The sequence below is a fragment of the Haliotis rubra genome, unplaced genomic scaffold (genome assembly GCF_003918875.1).
Source record: "Haliotis rubra isolate DU_JTF1 unplaced genomic scaffold, ASM391887v1 Scf2023, whole genome shotgun sequence".
In the NCBI taxonomy this organism is placed as follows: domain Eukaryota; kingdom Metazoa; phylum Mollusca; class Gastropoda; order Lepetellida; family Haliotidae; genus Haliotis; species Haliotis rubra.
Window position 1 is genome coordinate 18,277 of NW_025766030.1, and position 16,865 is coordinate 35,141.

The 16,865-nt window shown below is 40.1% G+C and overlaps 1 protein-coding gene across 1 annotated transcript; it reads right to left on the reverse strand.

Moving 5' to 3' along the window:
* Window positions 1-2,564: 2,564 nt before the first annotated feature.
* Window positions 2,565-13,057, reverse strand: LOC124275785 (short-chain collagen C4-like). The gene is made up of 4 exons (XM_046711452.1): window positions 12,927-13,057; window positions 4,321-4,459; window positions 3,769-3,846; window positions 2,565-3,094 (listed from the first exon to the last, which is right to left on the reverse strand). Exons 2-4 carry the CDS (start codon window positions 4,352-4,354, stop codon window positions 2,622-2,624), a joined length of 585 nt encoding a protein of 194 aa, XP_046567408.1. The 5' UTR covers window positions 4,355-4,459; window positions 12,927-13,057; the 3' UTR covers window positions 2,565-2,621.
* Between the last annotated feature and the right edge of the window lie 3,808 nt (window positions 13,058-16,865).

Genomic DNA, 16,865 nt, shown 5'->3' on the forward strand with positions numbered 1-16,865 from the left:
ACTTTAACCACTAGCCACAACACGGCCACCTGTTGTAGTCGCAGTGACACAAAAAGGTGTCAGAACTGGGATACTTCTAGAAGGGTGGCAATGCCAGATGGTCTGATCAATGACACTGAAGTTGGCGTTTGATCACATCATGCACTTAGTTACAAGTAGAAATAATTGGAAGTGGCAAACGAAGCATGCTTCCTTCTGGAACTTAGGTAATGAACTCGGTATACTGTGGAAGTGCCAAAGTATGAGTGATTTGTCACATGACACAAAACTCCAAACAAATCAAACACTACAGAAAGTATTTTTCAAACAGAGCTTAAATGTGTCTTCATATAAAACACTCTTAAAAACGCACAGGCGTTATAACAGTTCATTTCGATATATTTTGACAGAAATTGTCATTAAGACAATTCATACGTTTGAATCCCGTGAATTATGTCGCGGTTGTTATGTATTGCGTGCAAAAGCATAAAAAATAAAAATGAAAATGGAAAGTGGATGCAGAAGAGGTTTTCCATGTGATGCACTTGCCATTTGTCGCAAACATGAAGAGAGACGTCGACTATAACAGGTAAAACCTAATTCCTCACTTTATGAGAAAATTTACGACATAAACGAAGATAACAAAATGCCAAGATTGAATGCTACTGACCGAAATATCGCCATTGGACGTTTGGAAGCAGGGAAGTCCCAGTCTGCCGTTGCAAGATACTTCAACATCCACCACAGCACCATATATCGATTATAACTATGACATCGACATACCCGCTTCAATTCGACCCAAGATCGTCCAAGAAGTGGAGGAACAGGACTGACCACTCTTGCTCAGGACCGATTTATTCGGGTGTTTCACCCACGTCACCAATTTGCTACAGCAACGGACACTGTAGGACAGATGTCTGGTCTTCAATGAATTTCCGTCCAAACCACCAGAAAAACATCTGAGAGAATTGGGAATTCGAGCATATCGACCAAATGTTGGACCTGTCTTGACACGACTACACCGACAACGACGTGTCCAAAGGTGCAACAGGGTACATGCATGGAACCTTGGTTCAGCGATGAGACAGGTGGAGAGACTTGGCGTCATGGTGTGCCCTACACGGAGACCAGAGCTAGCGGTGGTTCAAGGCAATCTTACACCACATCACTACATCGGCCAAATCCTGCAGCCTCACCTCCTCCGACTTTTTAACCACCAGAGATCTAGTTGTTTCAGCGACAACGCTCGACCCCAAAACAATGCAAACGTCAATGTCCTTACCTGGTCTTCCAAATCGCCGGATCTGAACCCGTTCGAGCATCAATGAGATGAACCTAATAGACGCGTCCGAAAACGTCACAATCCTCCTCAGACACTTACAGAATTTGCCAAAAACGTTGCAGGAAGAATGGGGAGGAATTCCCCAAGCAACCGTCCGACGCCTTGTGCAATCCCTCCCAAGGCGGTGTCGAGCAGTGACGGCTGCAAAGGGTGGTGTCACCAGGTACTGACCTGAACACCCCCTTGTGTCCATACATGTGCAGTTGATGAACTGAATTAATGCTGACAATGACAACAATAAATATGTTCATCCGTGTGTCGAATTTCCTTCGTCTATGTTCAAGCTTATCGACTTATATATACTGGCCACATAAAGAAACTGTGCACACAGAAAATATAAATATAGGCACACAGCGTATTTATACATAATACATTTGTGAACATTGGAGACAATCAAACGCTCATACACGTGCCAGGCGATGTGACGTCATTGACGGTGGCCTAAGGCCTTGCAATGTGTTACTGCACGTGCAGCCCGTACAGGTGCACACAACATGTGAAACACTGAAATTGCTGTTACTGTCGAAAGCTTGATCTTTGGTCATTGAAACGTTCACCAATTCACATGAGACGTCACATGCACATCATGCCAAGATTAACATGTGCTCAACGCCATGAAGATGGAATGGTTCGAGCAGGAATGAGCCAACAACAGGTGGCAGCACATTTCCAATGCGATCGTAACACGATATCTGCATGGGTCAGGGGTTATCGAAACAGTAATGACGTCGCCCACCACCCACATTCTGGGCGTTCCCGACGTAACGACGCCAAGACAGGACAGATGGATTAGGGTGACTCATCTCAGATACAGGTCCAGACAGCAGTGACCACGTCCCAGACCATTCCCCAGGCCTTCAATGCTCATTTGCTAGCCTTTATGCGTCTTCGATGCACTGCTGTGCTTCACACATACGGTGGTATACCCGTTATTGACTTTGTGACTTCGTCGTGTGACCCCCTACTCGATTTTGAACTTCTGACGTCATCGTTACGGATATTGTTCATGTTCTTTTGACATTTTCTTGTGGTCCGATACTTCAGCTTATAAAGTGTCTACATCATTTCGTCTTTGCTGTGTTGTATTCCAATCCTGAAGGCATATTCTGTGTGCACCGTTTCCTCTATGTGGCTAGTATACATGTAAATACGTTTGATATATGTCCTTACTTTTGGACTGTGCGGGGGTTTTGTGTTTTTATTTTTTTAAGGGTTTAAATACTGAAATAGTCCACACATAATGTGATGCACCAAAATGGCTTTATTCACTTATACGAAAGTGAAGCGTCACATCTGTACCTTATTTAGAGCAAACAGTGCATCTCAACTCCCAGTGATTCTTGTATGGAGGACATGGCAGGGAACCACAGACACCTTCAACAAGACACAAGAGTTGCCCGTTCTTGTTTTCAAGGCCACTTCTATCCTTTTCTGCATCTCCATCAACACACAGATACTCACTAGCAGCATAATTATAATAGCCACCCATCAGATACCCAGTGTACTCTACATGCCACCCAGGAAAACAGGACATCTTGGCAGGCACCATGATGACGCTTGTCTTGGTTGTACTTCTGCACACGGCACAGGGAACGTCATGGTCATGAAGGCGTTTGAAAATGATGGAATGATCACTGGTTTCATATTCTGTACCATAGATGGCACCATCAGATTGAAATCCTGGAGTGTAGTTTCCATATTCAGGGTTGTCTGGCAGGCACAGGATATTAGCAGGTCCGGCCTTAGCAGTGTAATGTGTTCCTCCAGCTATTCCTGTGATAATAATGCAGTCGGGTTAGTCAAAATAAGCATTACTAGTAATGCTCAGGCTGCTCAGATATAGGATATTGCTTAAACCATGGATACGACAAGGACATACATGTTCCCCCCTCTTCAGCTCTCACTTTGAAGGTGACGCAAACTCAGTATACATCATGCACATAATACACTTCACAGGTCTATATTCTCAGGGTGATCTGTGATATCAAAGCCCCATATTTTACACAAATCGACATTATCGAAACCCACCTCTGAAATGCGGTTCTTTTTTTTATAAGGCTACTTTTGAAGGAGGTGGTGTAATTTCGTGTAATTTCAAGTTGTTTAGCCTTAGAATGAAATATGCCACATTGCTGATCATGGGGATTGGTAAACTATACAATGGCCGATGGTTATTCAGAATCGACGCCAAGGACTTGAAGTATTATGTAGAGTACCATCCCTAAAATCAAATGTCCCAAATGCAACACGACGTTGTAAGACAGTTTAGCCAACAGAAGAAATCCGACTGTAACATCACCAGTCATTCCCAACGCATGGTGTTTCATTGTGTCCGAAAGGGATATGTGTGTATGTACGGTACAATGTCATTCGAGCATGGATGGCTCGCTGCACAATGTGAGTAGACAATCTTTGTATGCATTACACCCTAATTGGGTTTGTATTACCTTTATATACTAGTTGAGTTTCAGACGGACATTCAGTTTTACCCCATCGAGTGTAGACCGCTCCGCCATTATCCTTAACTGTAAAACAGATCGATATCGATAATCAAACATGTGCATATTTCCATATTTCGTTGTGCTGATAATCAAAAGTTAATTTGTAAAGTACACTTCAATCTTTTGAGTCATAATATGGCACTAATGATATTTATATTTAGTTCATTGATGCAATTTCACTTTTAACGTTAGTCTCAAACACTTAATAACACTTCTTAGTCTTCACCTGCAATTTACAAATAACACGTACATATCTAAGAGCCTAATGCGATATAATGACTGTGTAAACAAAATATAATTTCCTTTTACAACTTTAGCTGAGGCCTCACCTGTCAGAGGAAAGTAACTGCAATGTATTGAAACATACAGGTTTGTTTTTATTTAAAGTTTGCAAACCCTATTTATATTTATGAGGGAGGGGTGGGGGTCAATTCAATTTAATCCAAAGACACACGGACATACAGATCAACGGAGAAAACAGTAAAGTCTCTGTCCTACCAGGATCTGACGTTTCCTGTTCTGTGTTCAGCATCTGCCGCAACTCCTCCAGGAATGTCCGAGTGGCAATGCATGGTGTTGACGTTGGCAAAACCTGCGAAGTAGCCCTTCCTTGTGGTCCACCCCCTCACGGCTTGTCCTGAAATACAAACGTGGATTAAGTACACACGATTTCATACACACGGAAATATTGAACTGGTGGACTTGATAATCCACAGCGAGACATAAGAACCATGACAACGATCAACAAAAGATAGTGACATGTGCAGTCAGCATTTATATGTATTTGGTAGTCAGGACATAACATTACATAATGTACAGATTGACAAAAGTATCGCAACACCCAGGTTGTATGACAGGACCAATATTTCATCACAGTTTATATGTCATGTGCGTCTTCGTAGGAAATCATTTTGAGCCAAAGTGCTAAAAAGACTTGTCATTAACACAAAAGCCAACAATGAAAAATCTGAATGGTATAATGCAATGAAACATGGGTCCTGTAACGTTTGGTCATCCAAAACGGGCAAGGCGATGCAGTCCTACTTTATCCACCCAGGTCTCTTGTTTCAGTAACAGAAGACAGAGTTAGTATCTTGTGTAACCTCCGCTCATCTGGATGACGTTTTGAACCCTCGTCCCCCTGAAGTTGTTGGGGCAACCTGTTCCATTCTTGGTGCAATGTTTGCTCTAATTCATTAATCTCTCTGACGAACCTTATGCCCCAAACATGCTCGATAGGGTTCAAATCAAGGCTTCAGGCTGGCCAAGGGCAGTAATGACTTCACTATGACACGCTAAAGTTTGCAGTCATTAACGATGCACAGTCCCATTCTATCAAGGATCCTTCGCCGAATGGAACTTCTTCCAGCATGTCCTGTTCCTCTGTCGCCATACACGTGACATTACATCTGTAACAAACAGGAAAAACCGGCTCTCGTCTAAAAAAAATAGATCTTCCTCAAAGAGGTTGTTCAGGGCGCCACCATATTGCCTCCATGTGTCAACAAAGGTCCTCGGACAGGTTTCTTGGCTTTATACCTTGCTGTTTTCAGTCGATTTCTAATAGATTTATGACAAAGTTGCCGGTGTGCTAACCATTGCTGATTTAGCACTGAACTTGGTGCAAAGGGAAATCGCCGAACAAGTCTAAGAAGGGCTGCGTCTTGTCTTGCTGGTATCTTGGGTGGTTCGCTTGAACGACGCAGACCTTTTTACATAGTTTGTTTGGTGATAATTCCTCACTTACTGACTGATTGTTAGGGGTGGTGACCTAAACGCCTGGCAAGTTGTCTCATGGACAAGCCGGCATTATCCATACCTATAAAGTGCCATCTTTTGGCTGACGTTAGCTGAGAGGGTCCCATCGAGCGGTATAGGACAAGAAGTATGCGTTCTATCGCAGTTTTCTAACAGACGTGACTGGTATTTGAAACTGTATTTTTATGACACGAGGGGTGCGTTTGAGACACGTACTAGCTTCTGGTTTTCATTTTTTTTTCAATCTTTAAGATACTGACAGAAGAACCTATAAGGATTTGCAATACATTTTTTTTCTTGTGCATATATCATACGCACTGCCCAAATCATAAATTGTTTACTACCCCCATGCTTGTGGGAGAAACTGGTGGCATATGAAAGTACTTACACACAATTGAAATGGACACCTATTACAGTATTGCTGGAGTTTAAGAGATGAGCTGAAATACAAATAATGGATTCTTGCAGTTCAGAAAAAATGGTTCACTGCACAATTATTGTTGGTGATTCATATGTTGAATTCTGAATGATATCTCACCTGCCACACATTGTGGTGAGACAGGCGGTGAGTGAGTGAGTGAGTGAGTTAAGATTTTAAGTCACATCAGCAATATTTTAGCCACACCGTGACTAACACTAGTTCTAAATTTATAATACATACATATAATATAGAACACCCTGTCTACGAAGGACAGTAAAACCACTAGATTATCACAGATTGAGTTAAAACTAGCTAGCATATATCTTTAGAAGTAGAAAATTATTGCTGGACAATACAATGTAAAATTGGGCTATGGATCGCCAAGAACAGAAGGTAGATCACCATACTAGGGACAATGGGGACTTACAGTGCCTTTGCTACCTGCATGGACCCTAGTTGGATGTACACCATCCCTTCAGCCGCTGGCGACTGTAGGACAAGTTTAGCCGAAATTTAAAGGAACAAATATACTGAGTCAAAAAGAAACTTCACAAAATGTAATTTGAAAAATAATGAATAATTTTTCTCTGATGATACATCTATGTATCCGAAATGGGATCCCTAGCTTTCGAATCTAGAAAAACGTGAGCAAAACCCACTCAAACCCATCCGTTAGTGCCAAATCAGGTTTTGCACGTGCAGTCGATCACGTGATCTTCGCATCGAAGTTTTCTTCATATGCACGTGTTTGCATTGGCCTCAAGAATTGAAAAAACACTTTTAAACCACAGTTCTAACGGTACTTGAAATGCCACGATTGTCAAATGTGCAACGTGAACGTGCCGTTGGCATGTTGCAAGCGGGAAGATCAGTTATTGACATCGCAAGAGCAATGGGATGCAGCCGTCGTACTGTGTATGACTTGCGAGGTCGTCTACAACAAACTGGCACCACTTCTGATCGCCCAAGGTCGGGTCGTCCACGTGTGACGTCACGAGCAGAAGACCGTCAAAATCGTCCTACGTCACCTACGTGACAGATTTCTGCCGGCTACACGAACCAGGGCTGAGATGTTTAGAGGTCGACTGTCCTCACAGACCATTGGAAATCGGTTGCGGGATGCCAATCTCCATTCTCGACGTCCATATCGTGGGCCAATATTGACGCCGTTTCATCAACTTCAACGTCTGCTGTGGGCCCAACGTCACCTCCGGTGGACCCAGAGAGATTGGAATCGAGTCGTCTTTAGCGATGAATCCAGGTTTACCCTCAGATTCGCGGACGGCAGGCATAGAGTCTGGAGACGACGTCGTGAACGGTATGCCCAATGTTGTGTACAGGAAGTCGACAGATTCGGGGGCGGAAGTTGCATGGTGTCGGGTGCTTTCTGTGGGAACAACCGTTCCCGACTTCTGGTCATCCATGGAAACCTCACAGCTGCTGCTTACCGCGACCAAGTGCTCACCCCTGAACTCGTTCCTTTCATGGCGGCTCATGGCCCAGGTCTACAGTTCCAGCATGATAATGCTCGGCCGCATACCGCGATGTTGACACGAAATTTCCTTCAAAACGCTGGAATCAACGTCATGGACTGGCCATCGAGGTCCCCTGACCTTAATCCAATAGAGCACGTTTGGGATGCACTTAGGAGAAGGCATCATGGTCTTAGGAACCAACCTCAGAATTTGCAGGAACATGGCGCTGCCTTGCAAGAGCAATGGCGCAGAATCCCCAACCACGTGTTCACAAGCATCAGGCAGTCGATGAGGAGACGGTGTTTGGCAGTGGTGCATGCGCGGGGCGGTCATACACGATATTGAACTGAGAAATTTCGCATTTTTATTCTTGTGACTTGCTTATTTATTTTGTCTAAACATAACTGCAGTTGCCGTTCAATAGTATGCATATTTTTACCACGACAAGACATATTAAAATCATCCACAAATAATGATCCATCAATTGAATCATGTAAAACCTTTGATAAACTATTGATCTTGATGCTAAGCAGTGTCACAGACAAAATACTGCCTTGAGGGACACTCTGATCCTGATTGTTATAATCAGACAGGGTTGAACCCACTCGGACTTGAAATTGCCTGTCTTTTAAAAACTTTACATAAAAAGAGGCAAACGGCCACTCAAACCAAAATCATGTAAATCCTTCAAAATGCCATGCTTCCAGGTCGTATCATAAGCTTTCTCAAGATCAAAGTAAATTGATACAGCATGTTGTTTATTTACTATAGCATTTTTAACAAAGGATTCTAAACGTACCAAATGACCAATGGTACTACGGAAACTACATTGAATATTTGTTATAAGGTTATTGGTTTCAAGATACCAAGTTAATCTATTATTCACCATACGTTCCATGGTTTTACAGACACAGCTAGTTAGAGATATCGGTCTGTAATTAGACGGATCTGTATGATCCCTGCCAGGTTTTGGTATTGGGACTACAATGGCATTATGCCACGAAGGAGGAAATTCTCCAGACATCCATATTTGGTCAAATAGATCTAAAAGTGTCATCAGACATGGTTCCGGTAAGTGTTTCAGTAGCTGGTAATGTATATTATCATCACCCGCTGCAGTGTCATGAACTTGCTCAAGAGCAGTATGTAGCTCATGTAATTAAAAAACACTTCGTTATAATCTTCGCCGTTATTTGATTCGAAATCAAGTTTTGTCTTTTCCTGTTGTTTCTGATATCTCTGAAACTCAGGGACATAATTTGCTGCTGATGAATTTTTGGCAAGAGTTTCGCAAATTGTATTTGCAATTTTAGACTTGTCAGTAATTAAATTATCACCATCTTTAAGATGGTGAACAGTATATTATGAACCCCTGGCCTTTAATTCTTTGAACCATGTTCCATACTCTGGACATTGGCGTAGGTGAATTAATTTTGGAGACATAATTTCTCCAAGATTGTCGTTTGTTTTGTTTAAAGGTACGACGCGCCTTTGCATTGAGTATTTTAAATTTATTTAAGTTATTGACAGTTGGATGAAGGCGGAAATAACGCTCGGCCTTTTTCCTCGCTTTTCTGGCTTGTCTACAATCTGTATTAAACCATGTTTTTTGAACATGTGGACTCGTAGAGGACTTTGGTAAACACTCATCAGCTATTTGCTTTAAAACGTCAGCAAAAGTTTGAATGGGATCAGTTATATCACAGTTGATATAAAGACCAGTTAGCCTTCGAAAAGTTCTATCTTGTATACGATGGAGAATCAGATGGAGTTATTTCTGAAAGGATAGTAGGGAAGTGGTCACTTCCAAAAAGGTCATTATGAACAGACCAATCAAATTCATTCAGGAGGTTAGAATCTGCAAGAGACAAATCCAGAGAAGAATAAGTGCCAGTTGCAGGATGCAGATAGGTGCTTGAATCATCATTAAATATGCACAGGTCGTTATTAGAAATGAAATCGTCCAGTATTTTGCCTTTAGTATTAGTGTTAGTAGGGTTAGAGTGGGTTGTGACCGTTTAGATCACCCATAAGAACACATGGCTTTGGCAGTTGATCATAGAGGGATTGAAGATCAGTCAGCTGGAGGTTAGATGAAGGCGGAATGTACAGAGAGCATAACGTAAATGCTACACCCAGAGTAAGTCGCACTGCAACAGCTTGGAGATTAGTGTTAAGTGTAACAGGGCTGTGAATAACATCCTGTCGTATAAGGATAGTAGAACCTCCAGTGGCTCTATCACCCAGAGGGTAAAAGTAATGATAGGCTTCAAACTGACGTAAGTTAAAATTATCTGTCTGTTTCAGATACGTCTCTTGCAGACAACCCAACTTTATCACTCTTTGTGAATGTGCATATATGCATTATCATCATAAACAATATCATTTGGACCCATTTTTAACTGATTTGTACACTTTTTATTTGAATTTATACATGATTGAAAATAGGACAATGGACCCCACCTAAACAAACATGTCGATATCCTAATTATCAATGACTTCCTCAGTCTGATGGTTTGACTCAATATAGTTACATGATTCGTTGTTAAAACATACCAAACCAAAGTGTTCTGTCCATATAACATTTTAGGATATTCTAATGTTCAGAGGTGTAACATTTCTTTTGGCGCTCGGTTTATATGGTATTTTACTGGCCATTTCATACACAATTTTGATACCATTTACAGTACTTATAATAAGTAGTAATGTTCCAGAAATTTGTACCAACAAACAACATATCTCACTAACTCCAACATAGCGTGCGTATGTTACTTAAATATAATTCAATGACAGATGTATCTTCTTGCTATGATAACATGTCAAAATATATTTCCCCCTACAGAACAGTTGTTATCCAACTATAGTTATATATCCTGATTTCTTTTCAACAGTAGGCAAAGACTAATGTAGCATTCCGTCTGTTTGTTAGGAATTAATATGACAAAGAGAATTTGCTTCAAATCAGATATTCTTATTATATATATTCGAATTGAACTCATAATCATTCCATGTAGATATGTTTTATGCATTTACATATGCATATATGTACACAATAACAGATTATACTTATGCATAATAACTGCTAAAAGGTCATGCATGTGTAATGCAATGGTATAGTACATGTACACAATCATACAGAAATATCAGATAACATTAACATTGTACAATGCAGATATCTTTTGATGTAAAGAGAACTAAATATTCAAATGACCGATTTGTTTGCGAGTGAATTTGCTAAAACAGTTTATAGCAAGGAAACATAAAAAGCTGGGTCTGAAGAATGATATTATAGCTTTGTCATTACTATTTTAGTAAACTAATCATTGTGAACGAAAACTGCATGTAAACACTGCAAGCTAATAAATTATGACCATTTGATATTTACAGCACTTAACAATGTCAAAATAGAGACATTTAGTGTTAAGATATTGTTATACCATTAAAAACGCCATATTAATGTTTTTATTTACTTAAAATGTCGTCATTGTAGACGTTTAGATACATAATCCACCATTCATCCATAGAATCATTTCAGGCACCACGAAACCTTACAAATACCAAAACAGCCGTCAGTGATTTCCATACTATTTTTAAATCGTCTTTGAGCATTGTATTATGATATTGTGACAGCGCATAATTTATCGTTATATGCTTCATATTTGTATATTTTTCTATATTTTATGTATTTTGTATATATTTGCCACAAATTTCACTTTCATTTTTTGAGAGTTTTTGAAACGTCACTTCATGTCATGGCTCCAGCTGATGTAACGCACTTCGCAAAGATAATTAACATAAGCCATATACCATTGAAAGTGTCAACTTAAAACTCAATCCATTGTTTATTGCACCAGTAAATGTCTTAATCACCACCGTGCAGATGTCCAGGCCACAACTGTTTAAGCAAACTGCAATAAATCTGATCTAATTGACGCCAATTATCATTGTGACACTGTCATGTGACGCCAGCTATAAAAACTAATCCAGACAGGGGTTGTAAAACAAACCGTAATTAAGCTGATGCAATTATCCTGTCACGGTCACGTGACTACCCCTCCAAAACTCCTTTCGGCTTGTCCAATCAGTAACTGTTTGTAAAAATATCTGATCTATGTCAACCAACCAAAATGGTAACTACCCTATTATATGTTGTGGCCAATCGCAAAGAGTTCAAACATTGATCAGTGATGTTTTCGGCTATAAAAAGAAGTCAGTGATTTACGATCGGCACACTTGACCTCACAATAAATGTTGAAACATCTCCTTGACTGACAATGACTTTAAGGAATTCTACATTCTATTTTAAGGTAAGTTCTTTGGTACAAGTCTACGAATTCTGTCAGATAATGTCATGACTGAAATGTATTATTTATGAATAAAAAGTGGCAATATCATGTGTATATTTTAATTTTGCATGAACATTGTCATGCATAATGCCTCAGTCGTTATTGAATATGTAAGTGAACGTTGAAAGAAGAAATATGATACATTGTTACATATAGAAGCTAATTGAGATGCTAATTCCCCATCAAAATGTGTATACAGTATTAGATTATTGTTTGAATATCTTTTATGTATATGTATTTGTAAATAACACACTAAGTCTTGACCTCACAATAATGTTGAAACATCTCCTTGACTGATTATTGACTTTAAGGAAATCTACATTCTATTTTAAGGATTTGAACTTGTTATCCCATAACGAGCCGGTTAACAATATGTAGGTGATGGTTAACATACTTAGTACAAGACTGTTTATTTTGTAACTACTTGTCTACTTGAAACAAATTTTCTCACTTCTCTCAGTTATATACCTGCTACATATATCTGTTGTTGACAGAAGTCACAGTGTGTACGGGCCGACGACATGTACACGTTGCATACATTAACATTGCGAGTAACACATCAGCTACCCTAAATTGCATTCATATAGCCGAATCAGCCACAATACGAAATAGATTTCAGTATGTATACATTGAAATACATCCAGGTTTTAAAGTTTGATATTCAGACATATAGTGCATGACTTTAATTAGCGATTGGAAAACATCAACAAAACGTAAAAAAATGTCCTGAAATGAACTATCAGCTTACTCCACCGCCTCGTTTCGAACGGCTATGGTTTATTAATTATTTTACTAAACCGGAGGAAGTGGAAAACATATTGCTTATTTAGGATTAATGCTACCAGGACCACAGACGCATCATTAAGAAAGGATCAACAGCATTGGTAATGGAAGGTTATTAACTCCAACTGTAGACATAAGTCTTTGAGGCGAGTGTTGACTTGAGGTGTTCTGAAGCATGCTCATAATCTCTCTGTTTGTCTGTCTCTGTCGCTCTCCCTCTGTCTCTCTCTCTGTGTCTTTCTCTCTGTCACACACACACACACACATATATACACAAACACACTGTACACATAATATACATTTCAAATTGTCTCAACTTACCCAAAGATATAGTAGTCTGGGAAGCAAGCAAGATGGAGACTGCCAGTGTTGATATTCCTCTCGTCAGCATGATTGCAATGTCATATCAGCTAAGTATCTATTCATATTATATATTTTCCTTCCAGGATCTATCACATTCTCCCAGGTGTTGCCACCCTGATTGTGTCACACACTATCATCAGTTGTAGTCATACCCTTCTACCCACATACAACAACAACATACAGGTGCGATATTACACGTTTGGCTATGTGGCAAACACGTTCGTGTAAAGTATCCTGATAGTGTCCTCGTGTGCAGTCGTGTTAATATGGTTGGTGTTTCGTGTTTCGTCGACCGTTACCGCCTGTTATGGATATAAGATTGTTACCTAGATATGATGCAGTCATGTTGGTCTCACATTCACACGTGAGGGCACGATGTTTCTGAATCAGGATGTCACATGTTGACTATCGTCAAACCAGATCTGGACATCACACCCAATGGGTTTTTTTAATACTGATGCGTAACTGATTTTGCTGTACGTGTGATACCTGGTGAAACACAACACGGAGAGCTATTAGTATCACCTGCTGCCTCGATGAAGGCTGGAAATGTTACATCTGAATAACGCATCCGATTTCCAGAGAGAATTTCAGCATCATTTATCTTGATGAAATTGTAGTTACCGTGTTACCATCATTATACCCTTTCCAGTTGAACATGTCCTTTTTCGCGAAGCAGAAACAAGAACTGATTTTAATAGTATGTACTTATGTGACCGTGACTCCATTGACGATAAAGTTTATGTTCCAATCAGTTGTTCATTGTTTGTTACCTATTAGAATGCAACTAAAGGAAAGATGGTGACTGTTATGTCCATACTTCTGCCGTCTCTCTCCGATTGTCCATGAACGTTCCTACTGAGTAATCATGAATTTGTATGCCGCATTAGTTATAATAAAGACGTAAATGGATGTAAATATTCCGTATAATAACCCAGTGAGAACATACAGTTACACTATGCTATTTTTCACTATACCATAATTGTAATACAGCAATGCTTACATGTATATAGAATGACCATACCGGTGTCTCGGAGTGAATTTGGGTGGACGTGTTATTCATCAAGTGTTTTATTGTGTATTCCTGTACACAACTATACCTATACATAAAAGAAATATTTCTGTCTTTTTGTATTTCTCTGTGTATCAGAACAGAATGGCGATTTCTACTAGTAGACTGCATGGATCCACCCCTTCCTCTGGGGTAAACGAAAATGACACCGATATACTTAAGTCACTTTCTTCTTTCATGGACATGATGGAATAGTCACGGATAATGACGAATATACCTTACGTGGTAAATGGTCAACTTCAAGTCATGTCCCCATTTAATAAAGTCAATGTGTGGAGCCTATTTCTGGTGCCCCCTGCTGTGATAGTGCTGGAATATTGCTAAATGCTGCGAACATACTCACTCACTCAAGCAAAACACGAAAGTTGACGCGACATCTCTAAACAGAAGAGGGCGGCAACACTGGAAAAAGTATGAACGTGAATGGGCTCAAATAGAACATATATGTCCACAGTCGCCCTTCCTTCTATCTAACATGGTGGTTGGGTAGCCCAATAGACCACATGGGTAGAACGTCTGGTGTCCCCCACAGTTATATTGCTGGAATATTGATAAAAAACATATTCACGAACTTACTCACCCTATTAAAACATATGCCAAGCAGTAGCAGTGAGGTGTTACAACCGAGCATTTAGCGCTAAAAGTGCATTTGTTTTCATATTCACACATCTAAGGTTCTACGTGTCATTCACACATCGATCGAGTTCATTACATAGTTATTCTATCAGGTTTGGATATGGTGAGCGGGAAGGCCTTGTCAAGATTTTGACGTTACAATTAGCAAGGTAGCGGACCGTGACGCGTGCTGTATGTGAAGTAGCGTTTCCATGCTCAAACAGCCCCTACAGCTCAAAATCCCTACAGCCCAGTACCCCTACAATTAGTTTTAAAAAAAACCACGCAGCATTTACCTGACTGGCATAATGAACTGACCCAACGGAGATATTACACGGTGGAGTATACAGTGTGAAATTAAGCTACATAGAGTATACAGATAAGTACGGAAGCGTAGTAGGGCCACGGTGAAAAATATTTTTGGGGTCACTATCTCCTACGTAGGACTTAACATCTCCTACGTAGGACTTAGTATCTCCTACGTAGGACTTACTATCTCCTACGTAGGAGATACTAAGTCCTACGTAGCAGGACCAAACTACTATCTCCTACGTAGGACTTAGTATCTCCTGCGTAGGACTTAGTATCTCCTAAGTGGGTATCTAAGATACCTATGTCCTACGTAGGATATACTAAGTCCTACGTAGGAGATATTAAGTCCTACGTAGGAGATATTAAGTCCTACGTATGAGATATTAAGTCCTACGTAGGATATGCTAAGTCCTACGTAGGAGATAGTAAGACCTAAAAAAAAACTCACCGTGGCCCTACAACGCTTCCGTAGATAAGAAAGGATTAAGATTGTGCTGTTGTTGGTACTGTTTTAATAATTCATTTTAAATAACTGAGATGAATTACTAGTAAATGTAGAACTAAATTTTGTTTTATATCCTGATGTACATAGTGAGTAAACAGATTTTGCAAATCGTAATTATACAAGTTGTAATAGTGCTGGAGATAGTAAACTTGGATAAATCATTTGGTATATAGATGTTGGAAACAAACTCACATGACAACAATATGGCTGGTCTTCGCAATGTGTACAGAGACATTGAGCATCACAAGTGTTGTCTAAAGAAGCGGTTTGATCTTGGACTGAAAACACCATTCCAGTTCCTGGACTCTGTGGGCCATCTGCTTAAACTTGGATAGAGACACGGAAACACACACTCGTAAACCTCAAGTTCAGTATTTTTTAACCTTTCCTAAAGTAGAAGACCTTGAAACAATGTACTTGGATGGAAACTGATATTCAATATGTTATAACATGATAGTATTTATTGAAGTTGATTAAACCTCGAGTTCAATATTTGTTAACTCTATGGCTAAACTATTTGTGCTATCATCTATTAAAACCATTCTCTCAACTCTTAGTTTGGTTATTGCTAACTAAAATCATCATTCCCTTAATTTCTAAGTGTTTGGCCTGGTCCATGGTATGAAATAGGTAACAGGCAGGAAATTAGCAGTGCACTGGACAATGAACTTTGTTGTTATAAGCTGTAGGGGTTGTGGGCTGTAGGGGTTGGGGAGGTTACCGCTGGAACAACTGTTATTTGAATTTGACCATGGATTGCTCTAGTGTATACAAGTTTATTATGAAGATCATGTGAACCACATCAAATTTTTCATTGAATTTGACCATGGCATGCAAGTTAATAGAAAATAGAAGATGAACCATGTAAACATCGTTACTGTCTATATTTGTTGGATCCGTATATTATGTGCAACCATGGGGAGACAGTGTGGAATCAGTAAAGCGGTCAACCGTGGCCAGTGTGGTTATAAGATGACAACGGTGACGTATGACAAATGGGAAGATACCGTCGGATGTAACTGGGGGCAAAATATTCATTTCTTCGACGGTCAACAAGCTGTTTTCCATCTCGCCGGTGAAGAAGCATTCGCGATTCACCATTGAACCAGACTCGCCTCTAGTTTCTAAGGTTCCAGTTCAGGACTCTACGACACCACTGCAAGTGATTGCGCCTATGGGAAATTCTTCTAGCGACATATGGTCCTTTGATGAACGTTGAAATGAGGGCAACTGCAGACTGCGACTCCCCAACTTCATGATGCTTTCTTCGTTTCCAGTCCAAAACGAATGACAAAATTAAAAACAACGTGTGCCTGTTAATAGTGATCGATACCGCATGCGTTTCCGCTTACTTGCACGTGCATTTTGCTTTGCATGTTTCCGTGGAGACGTT